Source organism: Pseudoliparis swirei, chromosome 8 (genome assembly GCF_029220125.1).
Source record: "Pseudoliparis swirei isolate HS2019 ecotype Mariana Trench chromosome 8, NWPU_hadal_v1, whole genome shotgun sequence".
NCBI lineage: Eukaryota > Metazoa > Chordata > Actinopteri > Perciformes > Liparidae > Pseudoliparis > Pseudoliparis swirei.
This window is the reverse complement of record NC_079395.1, coordinates 3,013,656-3,032,792: the sequence shown is the minus strand read 5'-3', so window position 1 is coordinate 3,032,792 and position 19,137 is coordinate 3,013,656. Positions and strand designations below refer to the sequence as shown.

Genomic DNA, 19,137 nt, shown 5'->3' with positions numbered 1-19,137 from the left:
TGCATACCTTCGCCGCAGCCACATTTTGGCCTTTTCATGACCTTGACCTTTGACCCAATCAATCCCAAAATCTAATCAAATGGTCCCCGGATAATAACCAATGACCCCACCAAATTTCATGAGATTCAAAGAAGATGTTGACCTTTTCGTGACCTTGACCTTTGACCCGATCAATCCCAAAATCTAATCAAATGGTCCCCGGATAATAACCAATCATCCCACCAAATGTCATGCGATTCTGTTTAATACTTTTTGAGTTATGCGAATAACACGCAAACACGCACACATACAAATAAATGAATACGCGGCGATCAAAACATAACCTTCCGCATTTTCAATGCGAAGGTAATAACAACACTAACGAAAACTAAAAGCTACGTAAATGTATTCTACTGTAAACGTGTTACTTCTCTAGCAGAATGTGAACTGGACCGCATGGACTTGAACGCCTCTTCATTTAACAGAGAAAAACCGTGTGCTAATGGCTTCTACGCGAATAAAGAAATCACGAAACCATCTTAAACCTTTAAATTGCTTTTTAAAGTAGCCGATTAAAAAGACTAGAGGATTACAAAAAATGAAGAATAAAAACCTGTTGGCTGCTGGTTTTTCAAATAAATCCAAATTTTACTCCTCTACAGGTTTATATTAAGGCTATTTTAACGACTTCAGATCTTAATGAGGAGAATAACATCGTCGCATGTGCCATCTAATCTAATATTTCGCAATAACTTATCGTTAGCGGCAAACGCTAATTGGATTTTGGGATTTGACGCTAATTGGCGAGGTGTTCCGTGGAGAACATTTGGCATCACACGGCTCTCCTTGTATTTTTATACACACACAGGCTTTGTTTTCCCTTTGTGGTGTTTTTCAAAGAACAAGATATATTTTCAAACACAGTTTCTCACCTTTCATTCTGATGATTCAGCCAAAAGGGACACGGGGGCGTGGGGGGGGGGGGGGGGGGGGCTCTCTTTATCCATCCAAGGTGTTGGAAGGACTCCAACTGCTGGTCACCTGATGTTGTCTGTGGGAAACGAACGGGGGCTTTGTACTTCTGGAACCCTTAAAAATATCAAAATATGAATGCAGTGAAGGAAATTGCTGTTTGTACACCTAGAAATCTACATGCTGTACGTAAATATATATATAGATATAGATATATATACATATATACATGTATATATATCTATATCTATATATATATAGATATATATATGTATCTATATATATATATGTATCTATATTAGTGCTGTGAAAAATAACGCGTTAACTCAGTTAATCCAATTACAGGTTTAACTAGTTTTTTTTTTTTAACGCATTTAACGCATGCGCAGAATGAGCTTCCAATCCGTCTGTTGTTGGTCCTTGGGACGAAAAAAAAGTCACTTGCAAAATGAGCTTCCAATACACCACTTCAATCTGAACTCTGTCCGCTCTCATGCAGACGGTCTGTTCATCGGTAATGATCCTTCCGCAGGTTCACCTACGGAAACCTTGTTACGACTTCTACTTCCTGTAGATCAGGGTCTCAACACGTCGATCGCGACCTGCCAGTCGATCGCATGACATTAAAAAGATTGGCCCGCCCCCTGACATGTTCTCTATCGCACGTCTTTGTTCTTTTATTAAACTAAACGTCTGTTGTTGATCGTATCTCCACAGCAGCATGTCATTTCTGTCTCTTCGCGTTGCGTTAACACTTATCGATCTCCGTCTGGCGCCACAGAGCTCCGTGCGCGCATCGGGACCGAGCAAAAAAAAGTCACTTGTCAATCTGTCCACCTTTAGATTGTATCATGGTGGAGTTAATGGTTGACAAACAAGAAAAATGCTCTGTTTAACCCTCCTGTTACCTTTACATTTACTAACATATTTTACCCTCGGGGTCAATTTGACCCCAGCAATTAAAACCTCCAGAAAATTATTAGAATTAATATTGTTTCCCAAGTTTATGTGTGAGGTACTTTATGTTTGTTTGTTGACTACCTAAATAGCCCTTTAAATAAATAAAAAAGTTGATATTTCTGATATGTTTGACACAGTGAAAAACAGCCTGGGGTCAAATTGACCCCAAAGAACACCGACATTAAACATTGAATGGGGTCAAATTGACCCGAAAGGTAACAGGAGGGTTAAACATTCTGTTTAGGATGAAGATGTATTAATGTTCCATATGGAAGAAAACTGCTAAATAACTGCTGAGTTGCAGCACCATTGTATAGAAGAATGTATAAATGTATATATCCGTCTTTTGTCATAAATCTCTATGTTCTCACAAAATATACCGAGAATATCGGTAATATGTGATTAATCATGATTAATCCACAAAAACCTATGATTAACCCGATTAAAATTTTTAATCGTTTCACAGCCCTAATCTATATATATGTGTGTGTTGGCGTTCAAAATATCCTTCATTTAATATCCATTCCTATCGCCACACAAACATACGGATGCGGTTCTGAAAGCCACTCAACACATGCCACGCTTTCCACATCTCACTCCCCATCCTCTCCTCTCACTCCCCATCCTCTCCTCTCACTCCCCATCCTCTCTTCTCACTCCCCGTCCTCTCCTCTCACTCCCCATCCTCTCCTCTCACTCCCCATCCTCTTCTCTCACTCCCCATCCTCTCTTCTCACTCCCCGTCCTCTCCTTTCACTCCCCATCCTCTCCTCTCACTCCCCGTCCTCTCCTCTCACTCTCCGTCCTCTCCTCTCACTCCCCCTCCTCTCCTCTCACTCCCCATCCTCTCTTCTCACTCCCCGTCCTCTCCTTTCACTCCCCGTCCTCTCCTCTCACTCCCCATCCTCTCCTCTCACTCCCCGTCCTCTCCTCTCACTCCCCATCCTCTCCTCTCACTCCCCATCCTCTCCTCTCACTCCCCATCCTCTCCTCTCACTCCCCATCCTCTCTTCTCACTCCCCGTCCTCTCCTTTCACTCCCCAACCTCTCCTCTCACTCCCCGTCCTCTCCTCTCACTCCCCATCCTCTCCTCTCACCCTCCTCTCACTCCCCTCTCACTCCCCGTCCTCTCCTCCCTCCCTCCTCTCACTCCTCCCTCCTCCTCCTCCTCTCCTCTCCCCCTCCTCTCACTCCCCATCCTCTCCTCACACTCCCGTCCTCTCACTCCCGTCCTCTCCTCTCACTCCCGTCCTCTCCTCTCACTCCCCTCCTCTCCTCATCTCTCCCCATCCTCTCCTCTCACTCCCGTCCTCTCCTCTCACTCCCGTCCTCTCCTCTCACTCCCCGTCCTCTCCTCACTCCCCATCCTCTCCTCTCACTCCCGTCCTCTCACTCCCGTCCTCTCCTCCCCTCCTCTCACTCCCCATCCTCTCCTCTCACTCCCGTCCTCTCCTCTCACCCCCTCCTCTCACTCCCCGTCCTCTCCTCTCACTCCCCCTCCTCTCACTCCCCCTCCTCTCACTCCCCATCCTCTCCTCTCACTCCCCCTCCTCTCACTCCCCTCCTCTCCCTCTCACCCTCCTCTCACTCCCCATCCTCTCCTCTCACTCCTCTCCTCTCACTCCCCTCCTCTCCCCCTCCTCTCACTCCCCGTCCTCTCCTCTCACTCCCCGTCCTCTCACTCCCCATCCTCTCCTCTCACTCCCCGTCCTCTCACTCCCCCTCCTCTCACTCCCCCTCCTCTCACTCCCCATCCTCTCCTCTCACTCCCCGTCCTCTCCTCTCACTCCCCCTCCTCTCACTCCCCATCCTCTCCTCTCACTCCCCGTCCTCTCACTCCCCGTCCTCTCACTCCCCCTCCTCTCACTCCCCATCCTCTCCTCTCACTCCCCCTCCTCTCACTCCCCATCCTCTCCTCTCACTCCCCGTCCCCTCCCCTCCTCACTCCCCTCCTCTCACTCCCCATCCTCTCCTCTCACTCCCCTCCTCTCACTCCCTCCTCTCACTCCCCATCCTCTCCTCTCACTCCCCGTCCTCTCACTCCCCATCCTCTCCTCTCACTCCCCCTCCTCTCACTCCCCGTCCTCTCACTCTCACTCTCAACGCCAAACACACAAATCCCCAAACGCGAGCTCGCATTAAAGTGATTTATTGAGCCTTCTTTATTAAAATCCTGATGAATGGCTCTCGAGTACCTGGACGTAGTTTATGTGAAACACACAAGAGTTGAATGTTTGAACAAAGACATCCGCCATGGGTGTCTCAAAGCGTTGTTGTTATTGTTGTTGTCATTGATCTACAAAAAGCTCAGTTGTTCTTCTTTTTTTTCTTTCATCAACAAGTTCTGTTCTCACTTAAATGTTTTGCGTCACTAGCATGTACTTTGCCACCGATGCTATTTTCGGGGGAGCTTTGGCAGCGCCGCGGGTGTGTGTGTGTGTGTGTGTGTGTGTGTGTCTGCGCTGCCAAAGGATCTTTTTTTTCATTCATTGTCAGCGAGACCAACAATCTGGAATCTCGACGAGCATCTCGTTGGAAACAATGTTGCGATTTTCTCTTGTTGTTGTTTTTGGTTTTGGGTGACAGTAAAACATACTGTTTCTGAGAAGTGAGCCTTGTTTTGCTCTAGAAGTGAGCCTTGTTGTGCTCCAGAAGTGAGCCTTGTTGTGCTCTAGAAGTGAGCCTTGTTGTGCTCTAGAAGTGAGCCTTGTTTTGCTCTAGAAGTGAGCCTTGTTGTGCTCTAGAAGTGAGCCTTGTTTTGCTCTAGAAGTGAGCCATGTTGTTCTCTAGAAGTGAGCCTTGTTTTGCTCTAGAAGTGAGCCTTGTTTTGCTCTGGAAGTGAGCCATGTTGTTCTCTATAAGTGAGCCTTGTTGTGCTCTAGAAGTGAGCCATGTTTTGCTCTAGAAGTGAGCCTCGTTTTGCTCTAGAAGTGAGCCTTGTTGTGCTCTAGAAGTGAACCTTGTTTTGCTCTAGAAGTGACCCTTGTTTTGCTCTAGAATTGAGCCATGTTGTTCTCTAGAAGTGAGCCTTGTTGTGCTCTAGAAGTGAGCCTTGTTTTGCTCTAGAAGTGAGCCTTGTTGTGCTCTAGAAGTGAGCCTTGTTTTGCTCTAGAAGTGAACCTTGTTTTGCTCTAGAAGTGAGCCTTGTTGTGCTCTAGAAGTGAGCCTTGTTTTGCTCTAGAAGTGAGCCATGTTGTGCTCTAGAAGTGAGCCTTGTTTTGCTCTAGAAGTGAGCCTTGTTTTGCTCTAGAAGTGAGCCTTGTTTTGCACTAGAAGTGAACCTTGTTTTGCTCTAGAAGTGAGCCTTGTTTTGCTCTAGAAGTGAGCCATGTTGTGCTCTAGAAGTGAGCCTTGTTTTGCTCTAGAAGTGAGCCTTGTTTTGCACTAGAAGTGAACCTTGTTTTGCTCTAGAAGTGAGCCTTGTTTTGCTCTAGAAGTGAACCTTGTTTTGCTCTAGAAGTGAGCCGTGTCGTCTCTCGGCTGCTCATTTACTTTATCTCTCTCTGTTTTGGTGTCACTCAATCACTCCATTTGCTGACTCTCACTCTCTCACTTTCTCACTCCCTCACTCTCTCACGCTCTCACTCCCTCACTCCCCCACTCTCTCACTTTCTCACTCTCTCACTCTCTCACGCTCTCACTCCCTCACTCCCCCACTCTCTCACTCTCTCACTATCTCACTCTCTCACTCCATCGTCCTCTCCGATGTTCGTGTGGTTCTCTCCTTATTTTGTATGTGCTGACCCGGATCAAAGCCGCGTCGGACGTCTTCCACAGGGAGGCGACGGATTAGTGACTCCGTCCAGTGCCGGAGTTTTTCTTTCTTTTCACGAGCGCTCTTGTATGAAATTCCAGTGGTATTACTTTTATAGGCCAGCTGCCGGTCAGTCAGTTAGCAACTGCTCCTGTTTTCCATCTGGGTGGGGGGGGGGGGGGGGGAATCTTCATGATTCAAAAGCCTCCAATAGTTATGGTTATGCATTGACCTTGAATGGTTAAGGTTATGCATTTAAATGTAATGTAAACATTAGGTTAAACCTGTGGTTCTCAAACTGTGGGGTGTGTCCCTCTAGTGGGGCGCAGTGGAACTGCAGGTACAGGACATGCCTGTACTGTTTACGTTTCGCTGTTCACAGATTCTTGGCGTGCTGTTGCCCTTCAAAATAAAAGCTCAACATTGAGCATGAATTGAGATTCGCTTTTCTGCTGTTGCCCTTCAAAACAAAAGCTCAACTTGGAGCATGAATTGGGATTGGCTTTTCTGCTGTTGCCCTTCAAAACAAAAGCTCAACTTTGAGCATGAATTGAGATTGGCTTTTCTGCTGTTGCCCTTCAAAACAAAAGCTCAACTTTGAGCATGATTTGAGATTGGCTTTTCTGCTGTTGCCCTTCAAAACAAAAGCTCAACTTTGAACATGATTTGAGATTGGCTTTTCTGCTGTTGCCTTTCAAAACAAAAGCTTAATTTTAAGCATTAATTGAGAGTGGCCTTATCAAGACGGTTTAAAAAAAGATTTGTCGTGGAAAGCTCATTTTAGCCACTAATACTAATAACACTTGACACACATATCCGTCAAAATTTGATTTGCACAGGTTGCACATTATGTTTTTTAAATGGATGTGGTGTAAAACTTTTCATTGCCAAATATTTGAACTTCTTTTGTTTAGTTGTTCGCATGTTGCACTTATTGTTATTATCTTGAAAAGTTATCCAGTACAAAACAGGTTCATGTAGCCACAATAAGCTATTCCTTTGTGTCCAGTCTGCTTTTTTGCACATATATAACTCTATTTGCATTGTTGTAACAAAGTGATTGCACATTTGGTTTCATTGAAAGTGATTGCAATTCTCTTTATTCTATTATTTGATAGAGCACATATGGAGCACTCACTAAAGGTTATTTCAATAATAAGTGAGCACAGAGCATTTTGTTGGCGCTGGGCACAAACATCTTTCTTCCTCCAAAGTGGGGAGTGACAGAAAAAGTTTTGAGAACCACTGATTTAAACTGACATGAGCTACATTTGTTCCCAGTAACTCAACGTTGGAATCACCACATTAAAAGCCCCATAAATACAATACGAGGACGGGTGACATGACAGCTCTTAATTGCCAGTCGCTGGACAGATTTGACACCGGAGCACAAACTCACAGCTCAAATTGGACACACACACACATACACACACACACTCACTCCCCAAAACATCGTGATGATCATTATAATTAGGCTGCTCTGACTTGTTTTCGGCAGTTATTTCACGGGTATAAATGTCACGGGAGCTTCTGGGTTCATGTGTGCATCGCACTCTACCGGCGACACGTGAGTAGTGTGTGTTTCCTTTTGGAAAGTTGTGTACCATAAAACACTCTGACCTTTTTTACGAGTTCATGAAAACAGGTCTGCATCGTTCAGATAAGCCAAAGGGTTTTTTTTTTTTAATGGAAAGAGAACGAAGGAAATGAATTTGGAGATTTTCATTGGACGGAATGCTTGTTTCTGCCAAGATATTTAAAAATAATCAACCTATACGTGGCCCTATTTTTTTAAATTCACAATTCACTACTGTTGTTATTCTCTCGGCTTCAATGTGACAGCGGATCCTCGGCGAGGATGCTGAGTGCTGACGACGGTTTTCTTTCAATGCGTTATGAATCACACTGTTGATCCAGCGTGCTGAGTAATTAGCAGCCTCTTCGAGGTGTCTGATAATCCCCATTGTTTATCTTTATTTAGCCAGTTAAAGGTGCTGAACAAGCACGCTCTAATTAACAATGTGCAGGTACACCTGGGAGTTCACCGCTGACAGGCGGTGGAACGCTGAGGTCATCAGAAATGTTTTTGACGAGTCATTTTCAAAACTTCTGGATGAAGACGTCCCTCGTTGGATATTTAAATCCGATCTTTTAAATTGCGTTTCGAGGACGCCGGTGACCTCCCTCGTCGTCTCGTGAACCTGAAGCTTTGGATGCAACGTGTGCCGTGTGAGGAGGAAGAGCATGATGCATCTTCATCTTCATGAAACGGAGGCGCTGCGGAACAAATGGAATAAAAGTTGATATCAGTCAAACGAATAATCCATGTTCCCGGTCCGGCAGCTATCGGCTCTCGTCCACGTGGATCTGAAGATAACCCGATGAGTTCCTTCATAGACGTCATCGACATGGCAGAGAGGATTATGGATTATTTATTGAGGTTAAAAATGGAGAGGGGGGACGACAAAATCCATTGCCATCCATTTGTGGGTTTCCAGGACACTTTATGTCTATTTTTGGAATATAATTTATCTTTTCTCCATGAGATCCATCCAGTAGAGTCGAGTTACATAACCTTCACAAAGTCATCGTCTTTGTCTATGTTTCAGTTTCAGCAAAACAGAAACAGAAGAAAGTATTGAAAAAATGTATATATATTTAATTAAAGGATCCAGCATGCACCTGCAAACCGGAATATTATGGAATATAATCTGCATTTACAGCGTCACAACAATCAAAGACCATGTGTGTGTGTTTGTGTGTGTGTGTATGTGTGTGTTTGTGTGCGTGCCTGTGTGTGTTTGTGTGCAGATGCGTGTGTGTATGTGCGTGTGTTTGTGTGCGTGTGTGCGTGCCCGTGTGTTTGTGTGGGGTTGTGTGTGTGTATGCGTGTGTGTTTATCTTTAAGTGTGCGTGTGTGCGTGTGTGTTTGTCTGTGTTTGTATGTGTGTGTGTGTGTGCGTGCGTGTATGTGTGCGTGTGCCTGTGTGTGTACGTGTATGTGTGCGCGTGCCTGTGTGTGTTTGTGTGGGGTTGTGTGTGTATGTGTGTGTGTGATAAACTCTCACTTGTAGCTCAACACGTCTCTCTGGATTCCGTCTTCCTCGTTTTGGCCCAAAGCTCAAACGGTGGCGACTCGCGCGCGCTTGGTGGACACGCGCTGCCCGCTACACCGCGCACCGGACTCACGCGCAGGCGGCGAGGAGTTTGCGTGCGCAGTTCTCTCTCTCTCTCTCTCTCTCTCTCTCTCTCTCTCTCTCGCACCGGGTTGTCAGTCCGCTTCCTTGCAGCGCTTTGTCGGTCGCTCGGTTGCTCCGTTGGTCGCGCGCACCAGCGTCTCGCGGCAGGAATTTTGGGGGAGTGGAAAAAATTATTCCGCGCTGTTGTACTTTGTGCGGCTCGACTCGTATTCCTGACAGACAGAGAGAGAGAGAGAGAGAGAGAGAGCGAGAGAGAGAGAGAGAGAGAGAGAGATAAGGAGCGGAGCTCTCGGAGAGCAGCAGCTCAGATGTTCCTCGCGCTCGGTTCTCACTGAATTCCGCGTAACGGCTGACTTCTCCTCTCTCTCTTTTTTCCGGGGTGGAGGAAGAGAGTAACCGCTCCTCTCGGAACTCCGACCATCAGCCCCGCTGCTCGAATCCAGAGCTTCTTCTTCTTCTTCTTCTTCTTCTTCTTCTTCTTCTTCTTCTTCTTCTTCACACTTCTGGCGAACGGATTTTTTTTCTCTTCATTCTTGTTTGTCTGCTTTTGGATTATTATCTTTTTCTTCTCTTGTGTTTTTGTTTTTTTGTGTTTTTGGGGATTCCCAGAGATGGCGAGTTGTCCCCTGGCCGTCGCGGGCATCTGGTGCTGAAGGCTCGCGGGATGCTGAGGACCCGACGCCGCGCGTGATCTCTTACACTTTGAGACTTACACCCCGCCGGACGCGCCCGCGTCTATTTTGCCTTTTCTAAATTTTTTATTTAAATTATTTTTTGTGTGCAGAATGTTGCGCAATCTAAGGATGCCAAGTGGATTGCTATTGTTCCTTTTCATCCACGTCCTCCCGGTGGCTCCGCTGGCTCAGACCGGTAGGTGTTGCGCTGCTTCTGGCTTGACAACAGGCAACGTTGATACCTTTTTGCATCATTTTTGCACCGTTGTTGCCTCTCACCTGTTATGCCGCGGCTCCCCCCAGAGAGCGCGTCTCCTGGGGGGAGGGGGGGGGGGGGTCACACTGTTTGCGCCGTAATTAGCCTAATGCATTCACCATAATGAAAGGATGCAATGCTAAATACAAAAACAAATGTAATGCTTGGCACAATATCCATAAAGTACGTTACAATCACGACAATAGTACATATAGCGCACATGTCTCCTGATTGTAATGATGATATTACGCATGTATGCGCTATATTCAAAGATGCAATTTTTTTGTTTGTTGGGGAGATTTTGCGCGCGTTGCTCCTGAAGCTCGATATCGGGCTCTAAAAGCAAATGTATTCATCATGCTTTGAGAACCATTTCATGTAATCCCGCTGCCGGTTCGCTCAGCTCACCGCTCGTGCGCGCGAGCTCACCTTCACGGCCGGCGCGCCTTCTCTGTGAAGAGCACGGTGCGGTCCGCAGAGCTGCGGGAGGCGCGTGGAGTCCCTCCGGGTGTGGATCCGTATAGCCACGCCGACACCAGTCAACCCTGTCGGCGTAACGTGGGGGGGTGTATGGGTGTGTGTGGTGGTCCCCAGCTGGAGGTTTACCACCCCCCCCCCTCCCTCCCTCTCCTCCCAGTTTCATCTTCCGCACTAAACAATGTGTCAACAACTCTCCGCTGTAGCTGCACAACTTATGTCTGCCTTCTCTTCTTCCTCCTCCTCCTCCTCTTCCTCCTCTTCTTGCGGCGCAGATAAATGCGGCGGGGACATCGAGATACACGCCGCGGACTATCTGACCTCCCCGGGCTACCCGGGCGCGTACCCGCCCTCACAGCAGTGCGCGTGGGTGATAACGGCCCCGGAGCCCGGGCAGAAGATCCTCATCAACTTCAACCCGCATTTTGACCTGGAGGACCGGGACTGCAAGTACGAGCTCACACACACACACACACACACACACACACACACACACACACACACACACACACACACACACACACACACACACACACACACAACACACAACACACAACACACAACACACACACACACACACACACACACTCTCTCTCTCTCTCTCTCTCTCTCTCTATTCTCCCACCACTCCTCCCTCTCTCCTCCACCCTGCCCGGATACAGAGTGAAACTCTGCCCCCTATTGGTCAAGGAGCGCTACATCTGCTCCCCGATGGGGGGGGGGGGGGAATTAAGGTTTTTGGTGGATTTGTTATTATTTGTGTGTCGTTCATGCTGGAGGAAGAGGAGGAGGAGGAGGAGGAGGTTGTTTGTGTTACATTTCTTTATTTCTTTTTGGTGCACGATATTAAGACGGGAGCTCATCGAGAAACGTGTTTACTTTTCATCTGGAGGCCGAGCTCCTGTTGGGAGGAAGAGGAGCAGAGAACCTTCTTCTTCTTCTTCTTCTTCTTCTTGTTGTTGTTGATATTGTTCATTTTCTTCTTCTCATCATCTCTGCCATGAGATAATGCTGTCTGTGTGTGTGAGTGTCTGTGTGTCTGTGTGTGTGTGTCTGTGTGTGTGTGTGTTTGTCTGTGTGTGTGTCTGTGTGTGTGTCTGTGTGTGTGTGTCTGTGTGTGTGTGTGTCTGTGTGTGTGTGTGTGTCTGTGTGTGTGTGTCTGTGTGTGTGTGTGTCTGTGTGTGTGTGTGTGAGTCTTTCCGTGGCTCTTCTGTTCTCGCGCCCAGGATTATTTGGGCTCTCGCCGCTCGCTCACAGACGTCCACGTGGTCGCGGTGATTCACTCGTCTTCATCGCACCTTTTACCGCCCGTTCGATAACGGGCCGTCGATCGACCGCCGCTCCTCCACCCGCCGCTCCTCCACCCGCCGCTCCTCCACCCGCCGCTCCTCCACCCGCGCTCCTCCACCCGCCGCTCCTCCACCCGCGCTCCTCCTCTAGAGGCCTTTGCGTTCCCCCTATAATAACACTGGATTAGTGGATTGTTGAGGATTGATTAATTGTCTCGGTTTCGGACTCCAACCATCGTCAAATAAATCAAACGTCTACTTTTTACCGTGGCGGTTGCACCGATGCGTCTGTTCATAATAATAATTGGCAATAATTCTGGGAATTGATTCATGGTTTTCGTCATTTTGGGCTCCAGTTGCCAAACATTCACTCGCTCCTCAGATACAAAGACATCGTGCGTTACTTTGTCTTTTATCAGTGAACCTGCATTTATTTAGTTTTTTCTGTCAATGAATTGAGTGACGGAGAAAACCATCGTCAGATGAATCAATACTGTTGGCCGTGGCTCGGTTTGGTCCTCCGAGACACTCACCTTCCACTCACTAATCATTCCTCCACATGTCAGAGGGTTACTACACTAAACCTGTAACACACACACACACACACCTCTGTGACCCAGGGACACACACTCCATTGTGTGGCCGCGTCAACAGCCCATGTGTTTCTCCCTCCTCCATAAATAAGATTTCCGAAGTCGACCTCCTCTCGTCGTCTTTTAAAAGCTCCATAAACGGCTCCTGTGTGTAAATCACGAGCCGGCTGTCTAGCGCCGTCTCCCAGATGTGTGTGTGTGTGGGGGGGGGGGGGGGGGGGTCCTCCAATACTATCGGATCACGTTGCACCGCCGGGGGACTAATAAACCACCGGGACATCAGGACGGACAGCGGATGTCGTGCCCCGCCCTCCTCGCGTTGTTTTAAGCAAAAGGTTCGTGAAAGCCGATTGGCCGATGACCTCATTGTGCGCGGTAACCCGGGGAGCCGTAAAATATCGTAACGCCGCCGTTTGAGTGCTTAATGAAATGTGATGGATCTCGGTGGTAATGATGCGCCGCTGTGCTCCTCCAAAGGTTAATGGGCCAGAAAGAGGCCGTTGTCCAGGACATCGTGACGGCTTAGTGCGCTTTAGAGACGCGTTCGTCTCCAGCGGGACGGACGAGGAGCTTCTTCCACCCGACGGGGAACACAGGAGGGTCCATCGAGTCATGAGACGGCAACGTTTATCTTTCAGTGCGTCTAAAGAGGCTCCTCTGGCTCTCGGTCAGACTGGAGTCCAGAGAGACGTTTCCACATGGAGAGCGACAGCGGCGGGTCATTCGGCGGTTTCTTTCTTCTTCTATGCGGGGAGGGGTGGTGGGGGGGGGCTCCGTTTTGCTCGATCGGGTTTCATTATTTGCTGTGTGAGTTTACGTTGGATGAAGACTCGGTGGAGCTCGGCTCTGACTTGGCGGCAGTGGTGTTGTTTTTGGGAGCCGGTCAAATGTTCCAAATATGCCCGTCAAGGCGGTGGGGGGGGGGGGGGGGGGGCTCGGGACCTCTGGCGAGACCGCAGACCCACTTAAAAATGTTCCTCGCGGCGAGTTTCATTTCACAGTTTGAAGGCGAAACGTTGAAAAACATCAACAGGATGTCATGTGACGTGGCGAGTAAGTCCGCCAGAGAGAAAGAGGCTTCGGGACCACCGGCGTCCGCTCTGCCCAAGAGCCCACGAGCAAAGACCTCGGCTCCCAAATCCCAGATTTGACCTCTGACCTTTGATTTCTCTGGGGATTGTACTGGAATTGTATTCCTCAAGAAATCCAATGAGGACCGGACGACTTGACGGTTTCACGAGGCGTCAACAGGAAGTGAGTCAGCAACATCTGGACGCCGCTTGATGGTTTAATTCATCAAGTCGCCATAACGTCCCAACATCGTGACGGTCTTCTGCATTTCCCTGTTTTATGTCATCGTTAAATTCACATCTTTGGGTTTTGGACAAAACGAGATGGATTGACGATAACACTTCGGGATTTGGACATTTTAGTCGTGTTTTTTACTATTTTATGACGTTTTGTTTGACACAGGCCCGACAATTAATCAGATTTTCGCGAAAGTTTAAGGGCTTATTAATCAATATTGCAAATATGTGTTAATTGCATCCCTTATGTACAGTGTGAGTGTTTAATACGTTTAAATAAAGCTAAAAAACTGAATTTCTAAATCAACAAAAAAACATATTTAGTTTGGATTAGTAAAAAAAGTTGAGCTGCGACAAATACATGTTTCCTGTGGTTTCATTTTTTATCAATAAAGAAAGTTTTTCATCTTTAGTTCGTCAGAAAATAGTCAACATTTTAAAATTCAGAATTCTTTTTACGACAAAAGTCCAAAAAACAAAGAAGTACAATTTTCTATCAGTCGTCAAATCCTCTGGAATCTTGAACCGGTGAACGTTTCGGTTTGTTTCCCCTTCTTTTGCCTTATAAGTGAAATGAAAAAAGCCAAAGCGATGACAATCAGAACGTGAGTTGAATCCCGTATCGTCTCTGGATGAAATGCTACTGAAGCAGCGCTGTGTGTTTAGCTTAGCTCGGATCCGTTGGCTCTCGTGAGCCCGTTGGAGTTCGGCGTCTGCAGTAAATCAAGGTTTACAGGACAGTTTCAATAACACTCCACCATCAAATATATACTCTCCTGATGTAAATTTATAGCTTGGATGACACCCCTCCCCCCTCCTCCTCCAGCCGATAGCCTGTCGCTGCTAGCGCATTTCTCCTTTTAATTAAATTACAGGACCGAAATGGAACGAACACGTTCCGGTGCTGTGAGACCCGTCTGCAGGGAAGCAGCCAAACAAAGGAGCCGCAGAGTTGGCGTCCAAAAGCAAACGCCAGGCAACATTTTCTTGTGTCTGGCTGACAAAATATCTTCCCGATGCACCGGCGTGACCCAGGTTTTCACATGTTTTGTCGGCCAGAGAAATGTCTTCTGCTGGTGTGATTCACGAAGGAGGAACACTCTGAACTAAAAATAGTCGGTTTGGAAACAATGATGTGTAGCTGTACGTCATCAGAGCGGTAACGCAACGGTACCGGCACAAATAATGGGGTTTCTCAAAATGGACTTGGAGGTTCAGTAGATTAAGTCGTGGTCCAGGAGGCCTTCAGGGGCGATAAGTCCAGAGGCGAGAAGTCCAGGGGCGATGAGTTCAGGGGCGAGTAGTCTAGGGGCGATGAGTTCAGGGGCGGTAAGTCCAGGGGCGAGAAGTCTAGGGGCGATGAGTTCAGGGCTGATGAGTCCAGGGGCGATGAGTCCAGGGGCGATGAGTCCAGGGGCGATGAGTTCAGGGGCGAGAAGTCTAGGGGCGATGAGTTCAGGGGCGAGAAGTCTGGGGCGATGAGTTCAGGGGCGAGAAGTCTAGGGGCGATGAGTTCAGGGGCGATGAGTTCAGGGGCGATGAGTCCAGGGGCGATGAGTCCAGGGGCGATGAGTTCAGGGGCGAGAACTCTATGGGCGATGAGTTCAGGGGCGAGAAGTCTAGGGGCGATGAGTTCAGGGGCGATGAATTCAGGGGCGAGAAGTCTGGGGCGATGAGTTCAGGGGCGAGAACTCTAGGGGCGATGAGTTCAGGGGCGATGAGTCCAGGGGCGATGAGTTCATTTGCGAGAAGTCTAGGAGCGATGAGTTCAGGGGTGAGAAGTCTGGGGCGATGAGTTCAGGGGCGAGAAGTCCAACCGCGACCATTTGTGACACGCTTTTTGGCGAGAACCGGTGACGCATTTTTTGTTCGGATGCCCTGAATTCCAACCGGCCAATCAGGAAGAGGCGCCAGAACGAATCTCGTCTCGCGTCAACGGTCTGAAATAGCGCCGGCGATGAAAGCGAAATCCCCGCTGAGAGCGGCGAAATAGAGCCGAGGCACCGGGAAGGAACATGCGTCGGTGGACGGGATAATTTCGGACATCTTTTTCGGAGTTGGCTGAACTGTTTTCCTCCCACGCGGAGCTGCACTGGCACAGTCCTCACCTCACACACACACACACACACACACACACACACACACACACACACAGCAACCTAACTTCCTGTCACTTGCAGTATGCTTCATGTGCACTCTGCGGTGCACAGGCAGCTTCGGTGTGCGTGTTCCTGGGTGGTTCAACAAAGAGACAGAACACATCACTCAGGGGAAGAAATGTACAGAAAGATATTTATGGAAAGAAAATGTCGACGGACGTCACGGTGAACGGATCTCGACAACCTGTGGGAGACTTTGGGCCGATGGTTCCACCCAAACGCCAAAAGGGTTAACGTCCCTTTACGAAGAATGTTTTCATCCAGAATTCAAGAGACTAGTAGAATGCATGCGACGGGTTAATCGAGTTAAATCGAAGTTCATTATTTGGAGACAAATTAATAGCAGAGACACAGTCACAAGACCACAGCCTGGAGTTGTCAAATGAATGGAAACACACATTGGGAAGGCATTTGCGTGGGTGAGTGTGTGTGTGTGTGTGTGTGTGTGTGTATGTGTGTGTGTGGCACTGAATTGTTTACCAAGTCAGTTTGGGATTTTGCCTTTCAATCACTTCCTTTTTGCAAAGTTGATCTGAATTGGCTTATCGTGAAAAACTTGAAGAAATCAAGCATTGTTGAAGTATTTTAAATTTACAGAGTTTTCTGTTTATGGATGGATGGATGGGGATAGGTGGATGGATGGATAGCAATTGGAAGGTGGTTGTAGATGGATGGATGGATAGCATTTGGAAGGGGGATGGCTGGATGAAAGATCAATGGATTGTCGGGCGATAACGGATGGATGATTGGATGAATTAATCGATTTGCGGGTTGATAGGTAGAACGACGGCCCACAGCGGGCAGGGCAGACTCAACGACGTCGAGGGTCGACTCGAAGACGTCGAGGGTCGACTGGAAGACGTCGAGGGTCGACTGGAAGACGTCGAGGGTCGACTGGAAGACGCCGAGGGTCGACTCGAAGACGCCGAGGGTCGACTCGAAGACGCCGAGGGTCGACTCGAAGACGCCGAGGGTCGACTCGAAGACGCCGAGGGTCGACTCACAGACATCGAGGGTCGACTCACAGACATCGCAGGACGTACGTACGATTCCTCGGATGGCTGGAAAAGTTTGTGGGATGGACCGCGCGCGGACTGCCGCACGGGTAATATACGTTCCGATGAGTCGCAGCCTTTCATGCGGCTTCAGACCGAAGCCATTAATCCACCAGCGGTTCTTCTGCTCAGCATTCATTCTGACTTTGCCGGTTTCAATGGAAATAAAAAAGCTTTCCAGATGGTTCTGAGGGTTTTTAAGTTAAAAAAAAGTCAGTTCCGAAGCAGCCACACGAAAACAGGAAGACTTAAAATACGCTGCCGCGTCGGATCGGTCGGCCCGCGGCCGCGTTGTTACGCCGTGAACCATCGTGAAATAATTTGGTTGTGTGTTCTGTGTGTTGCCGTGACGTGTTTCTGCTTTTTTTTATTCGGAATGAGCGATTGTCTCGTTTCATGTAATATCACAACCATTTTTTTTATACGTGCGTGTTAAACAGAAAAGAAAAGCCTAAATTATGTCCCTCTTTCTGCTCGCTTTAGTCTGCTTTGGTTCCTGGATTTGGGTAGAAGAACAGAGATTAACGGATCTACAGATCGACATATCCCTCCCTTTATTTCCTCATGCCATCTTTGCTTTTCAAAATGACTTCATCTTCATGCCCCCACGTTGTAATAGAGGGGGGGGGGGGAGGGCTCCTGCTGAGTTTACAAAAACACCCACAGAGAGGACTTCAGTAGTTTCATCATAATTTGGTCATTCAGTGCCACAGATGTAGAGGAAAGAAAGAAAGAGAGAGAGAGAGACGGCTGGATAGAGAGGGCGGACGAGTACAGACGGACTCTGAGAGAGAGAGAGAGAGAGGCCTTCAGGCTGGCTGGCATGGTCATCTCCTCCTGACCTCGGTGACAGACCTCTCGCTGTCTCTCTCTTCCTCCGCCACCCTCAGGCTGTTTTGTCTTTCAGACCGTCACCTCCTGGACCATCACTTTCTCTCTCTCTCTCTCTCTCTCTCTCTCCCGCTGTCTCTTCACACTCTCTGAACTCTCTGTGCACTCGTCGTGTTTTTCCCTCCGCTGCCTTTCCTCCATTTAAAAAAACATCAAAACAACGATAACGGGTTTCTCTCCGAGCCGCTTGTTGGAAACATTTTGGGTCGAATGACTTGAAGGAAGAACTCCTTCAAACTAAAGGAACTTCAAACTAAAAAAAATTTAATCTGGAGATTACATCCGTCGCGTTTTAGCCACAATATCCACGCGTCATCGTGTAGTAAGGCAGTAAAAAAGAAGATATGGAATGAAGGACTCTGTTGGTGTGTGTACCCCTTTAAGAGACCCGGTATTGTCGGTTTAGCTAGAACTTTTCACTCACTTCAGCATTTCAATCTTTATTAAGTTGGCTTCAAATTCCCCCGTAAGATCCCGGTGTTCCTTTATAAAAAGAAAAGAAAAGAAAGCATCTGAGATTTTACATCTTGGAATATATTTATTTTTTCTTCTGATAAAGTTGTGGAATTCATCGATCGGTGAAATATGTTTCCCGGTGAGCGCTGGAGTTCGACCGGGGGCCGACTATCCCGCCGGCCGGCTCTCGTCTCTCGGCAGCAAATATTTGTCCAACGGAAGGAAGCGTGAACTTTGAGTCCCAGATATTGTTTCTGTTACGCAACTCCACATTGTTTGGACTCGCTCCTCCAAACAATTACACATCCAAACTCTCCGCGTCGCGCCACACGTACGCACACGGGAAAATGTATTCTCCAAACATGAATACGTGGACAAGCAACACACACACACACACACACACAATAACACTATCAAATGGCCGTCAATGTAATCCAACCTGTTGTAGATTTCTCGCTCATCGGCGAGTCGCACGTGTACGCGAGCGTCGCACTTTTTCACACGCGAAAGAAAACACGTGTCAGGTTCTTTAACGGGCAGATTAACGAGGAGAGAGTTCGGCGATGGGGGGGGGGGGGTCATGAAGGGGGAGGGGGGTGATGAGGGAAACCCATTCAGTAACGTCACGCACAGCTGCAATCCCCGGGATTTACAGGACTCGCTCACTGATGAACTGCAGATGTCCCAGAAGCAACACACACACACACACATACACGCACACACACACACACGCACACACACACGCACACACACACACACACACACACACACACACACACACACACACACACACACACACACACACACACACGCACACACACGCACACACACACACACACACACACACACACACACGCACACACACACACCGCTGTGTGGATTTAATAGTGCCGATAAAGCTCGTTTCGGACTATTTCTGCACGCGGCTTCTTATTGGCTCCACTTTATTGTGTAATGCGCCGCGAGCATTGAGCGTTTAAAAAGCGACAGAGACGGATGGACCGATTGGACGGCTTATCCCGACCTGGCTCGGGCGCCGCGTTTCATTGGCCGGTTTGTAAGTCTTTTGGGGTCTTAAGCGTTTTCAGCCTCAGGCTCCAATCTGTACTGTGGAG

The 19,137-nt window shown here is 48.1% G+C and overlaps 1 protein-coding gene across 2 annotated transcripts in view; it reads left to right on the top strand.

The window, feature by feature from the left end:
* Positions 1-8,765: 8,765 nt before the first annotated feature.
* Positions 8,766-19,137, top strand: part of LOC130198196 (neuropilin-1a-like) — a 71,515-nt gene continuing 61,143 nt past the window's right edge. Inside the window, exons 1-2 of one of the 2 annotated variants that reach the window (XM_056421337.1) lie at positions 8,766-9,735; positions 10,548-10,722. In XM_056421337.1, the coding sequence (XP_056277312.1) occupies positions 9,651-9,735; positions 10,548-10,722 (260 nt within the window). In that variant the 5' untranslated portion in view covers positions 8,766-9,650. The remainder of the gene's footprint in view (positions 9,736-10,547; positions 10,723-19,137) is intronic. The other variant, XM_056421336.1, reaches the window with a different exon arrangement.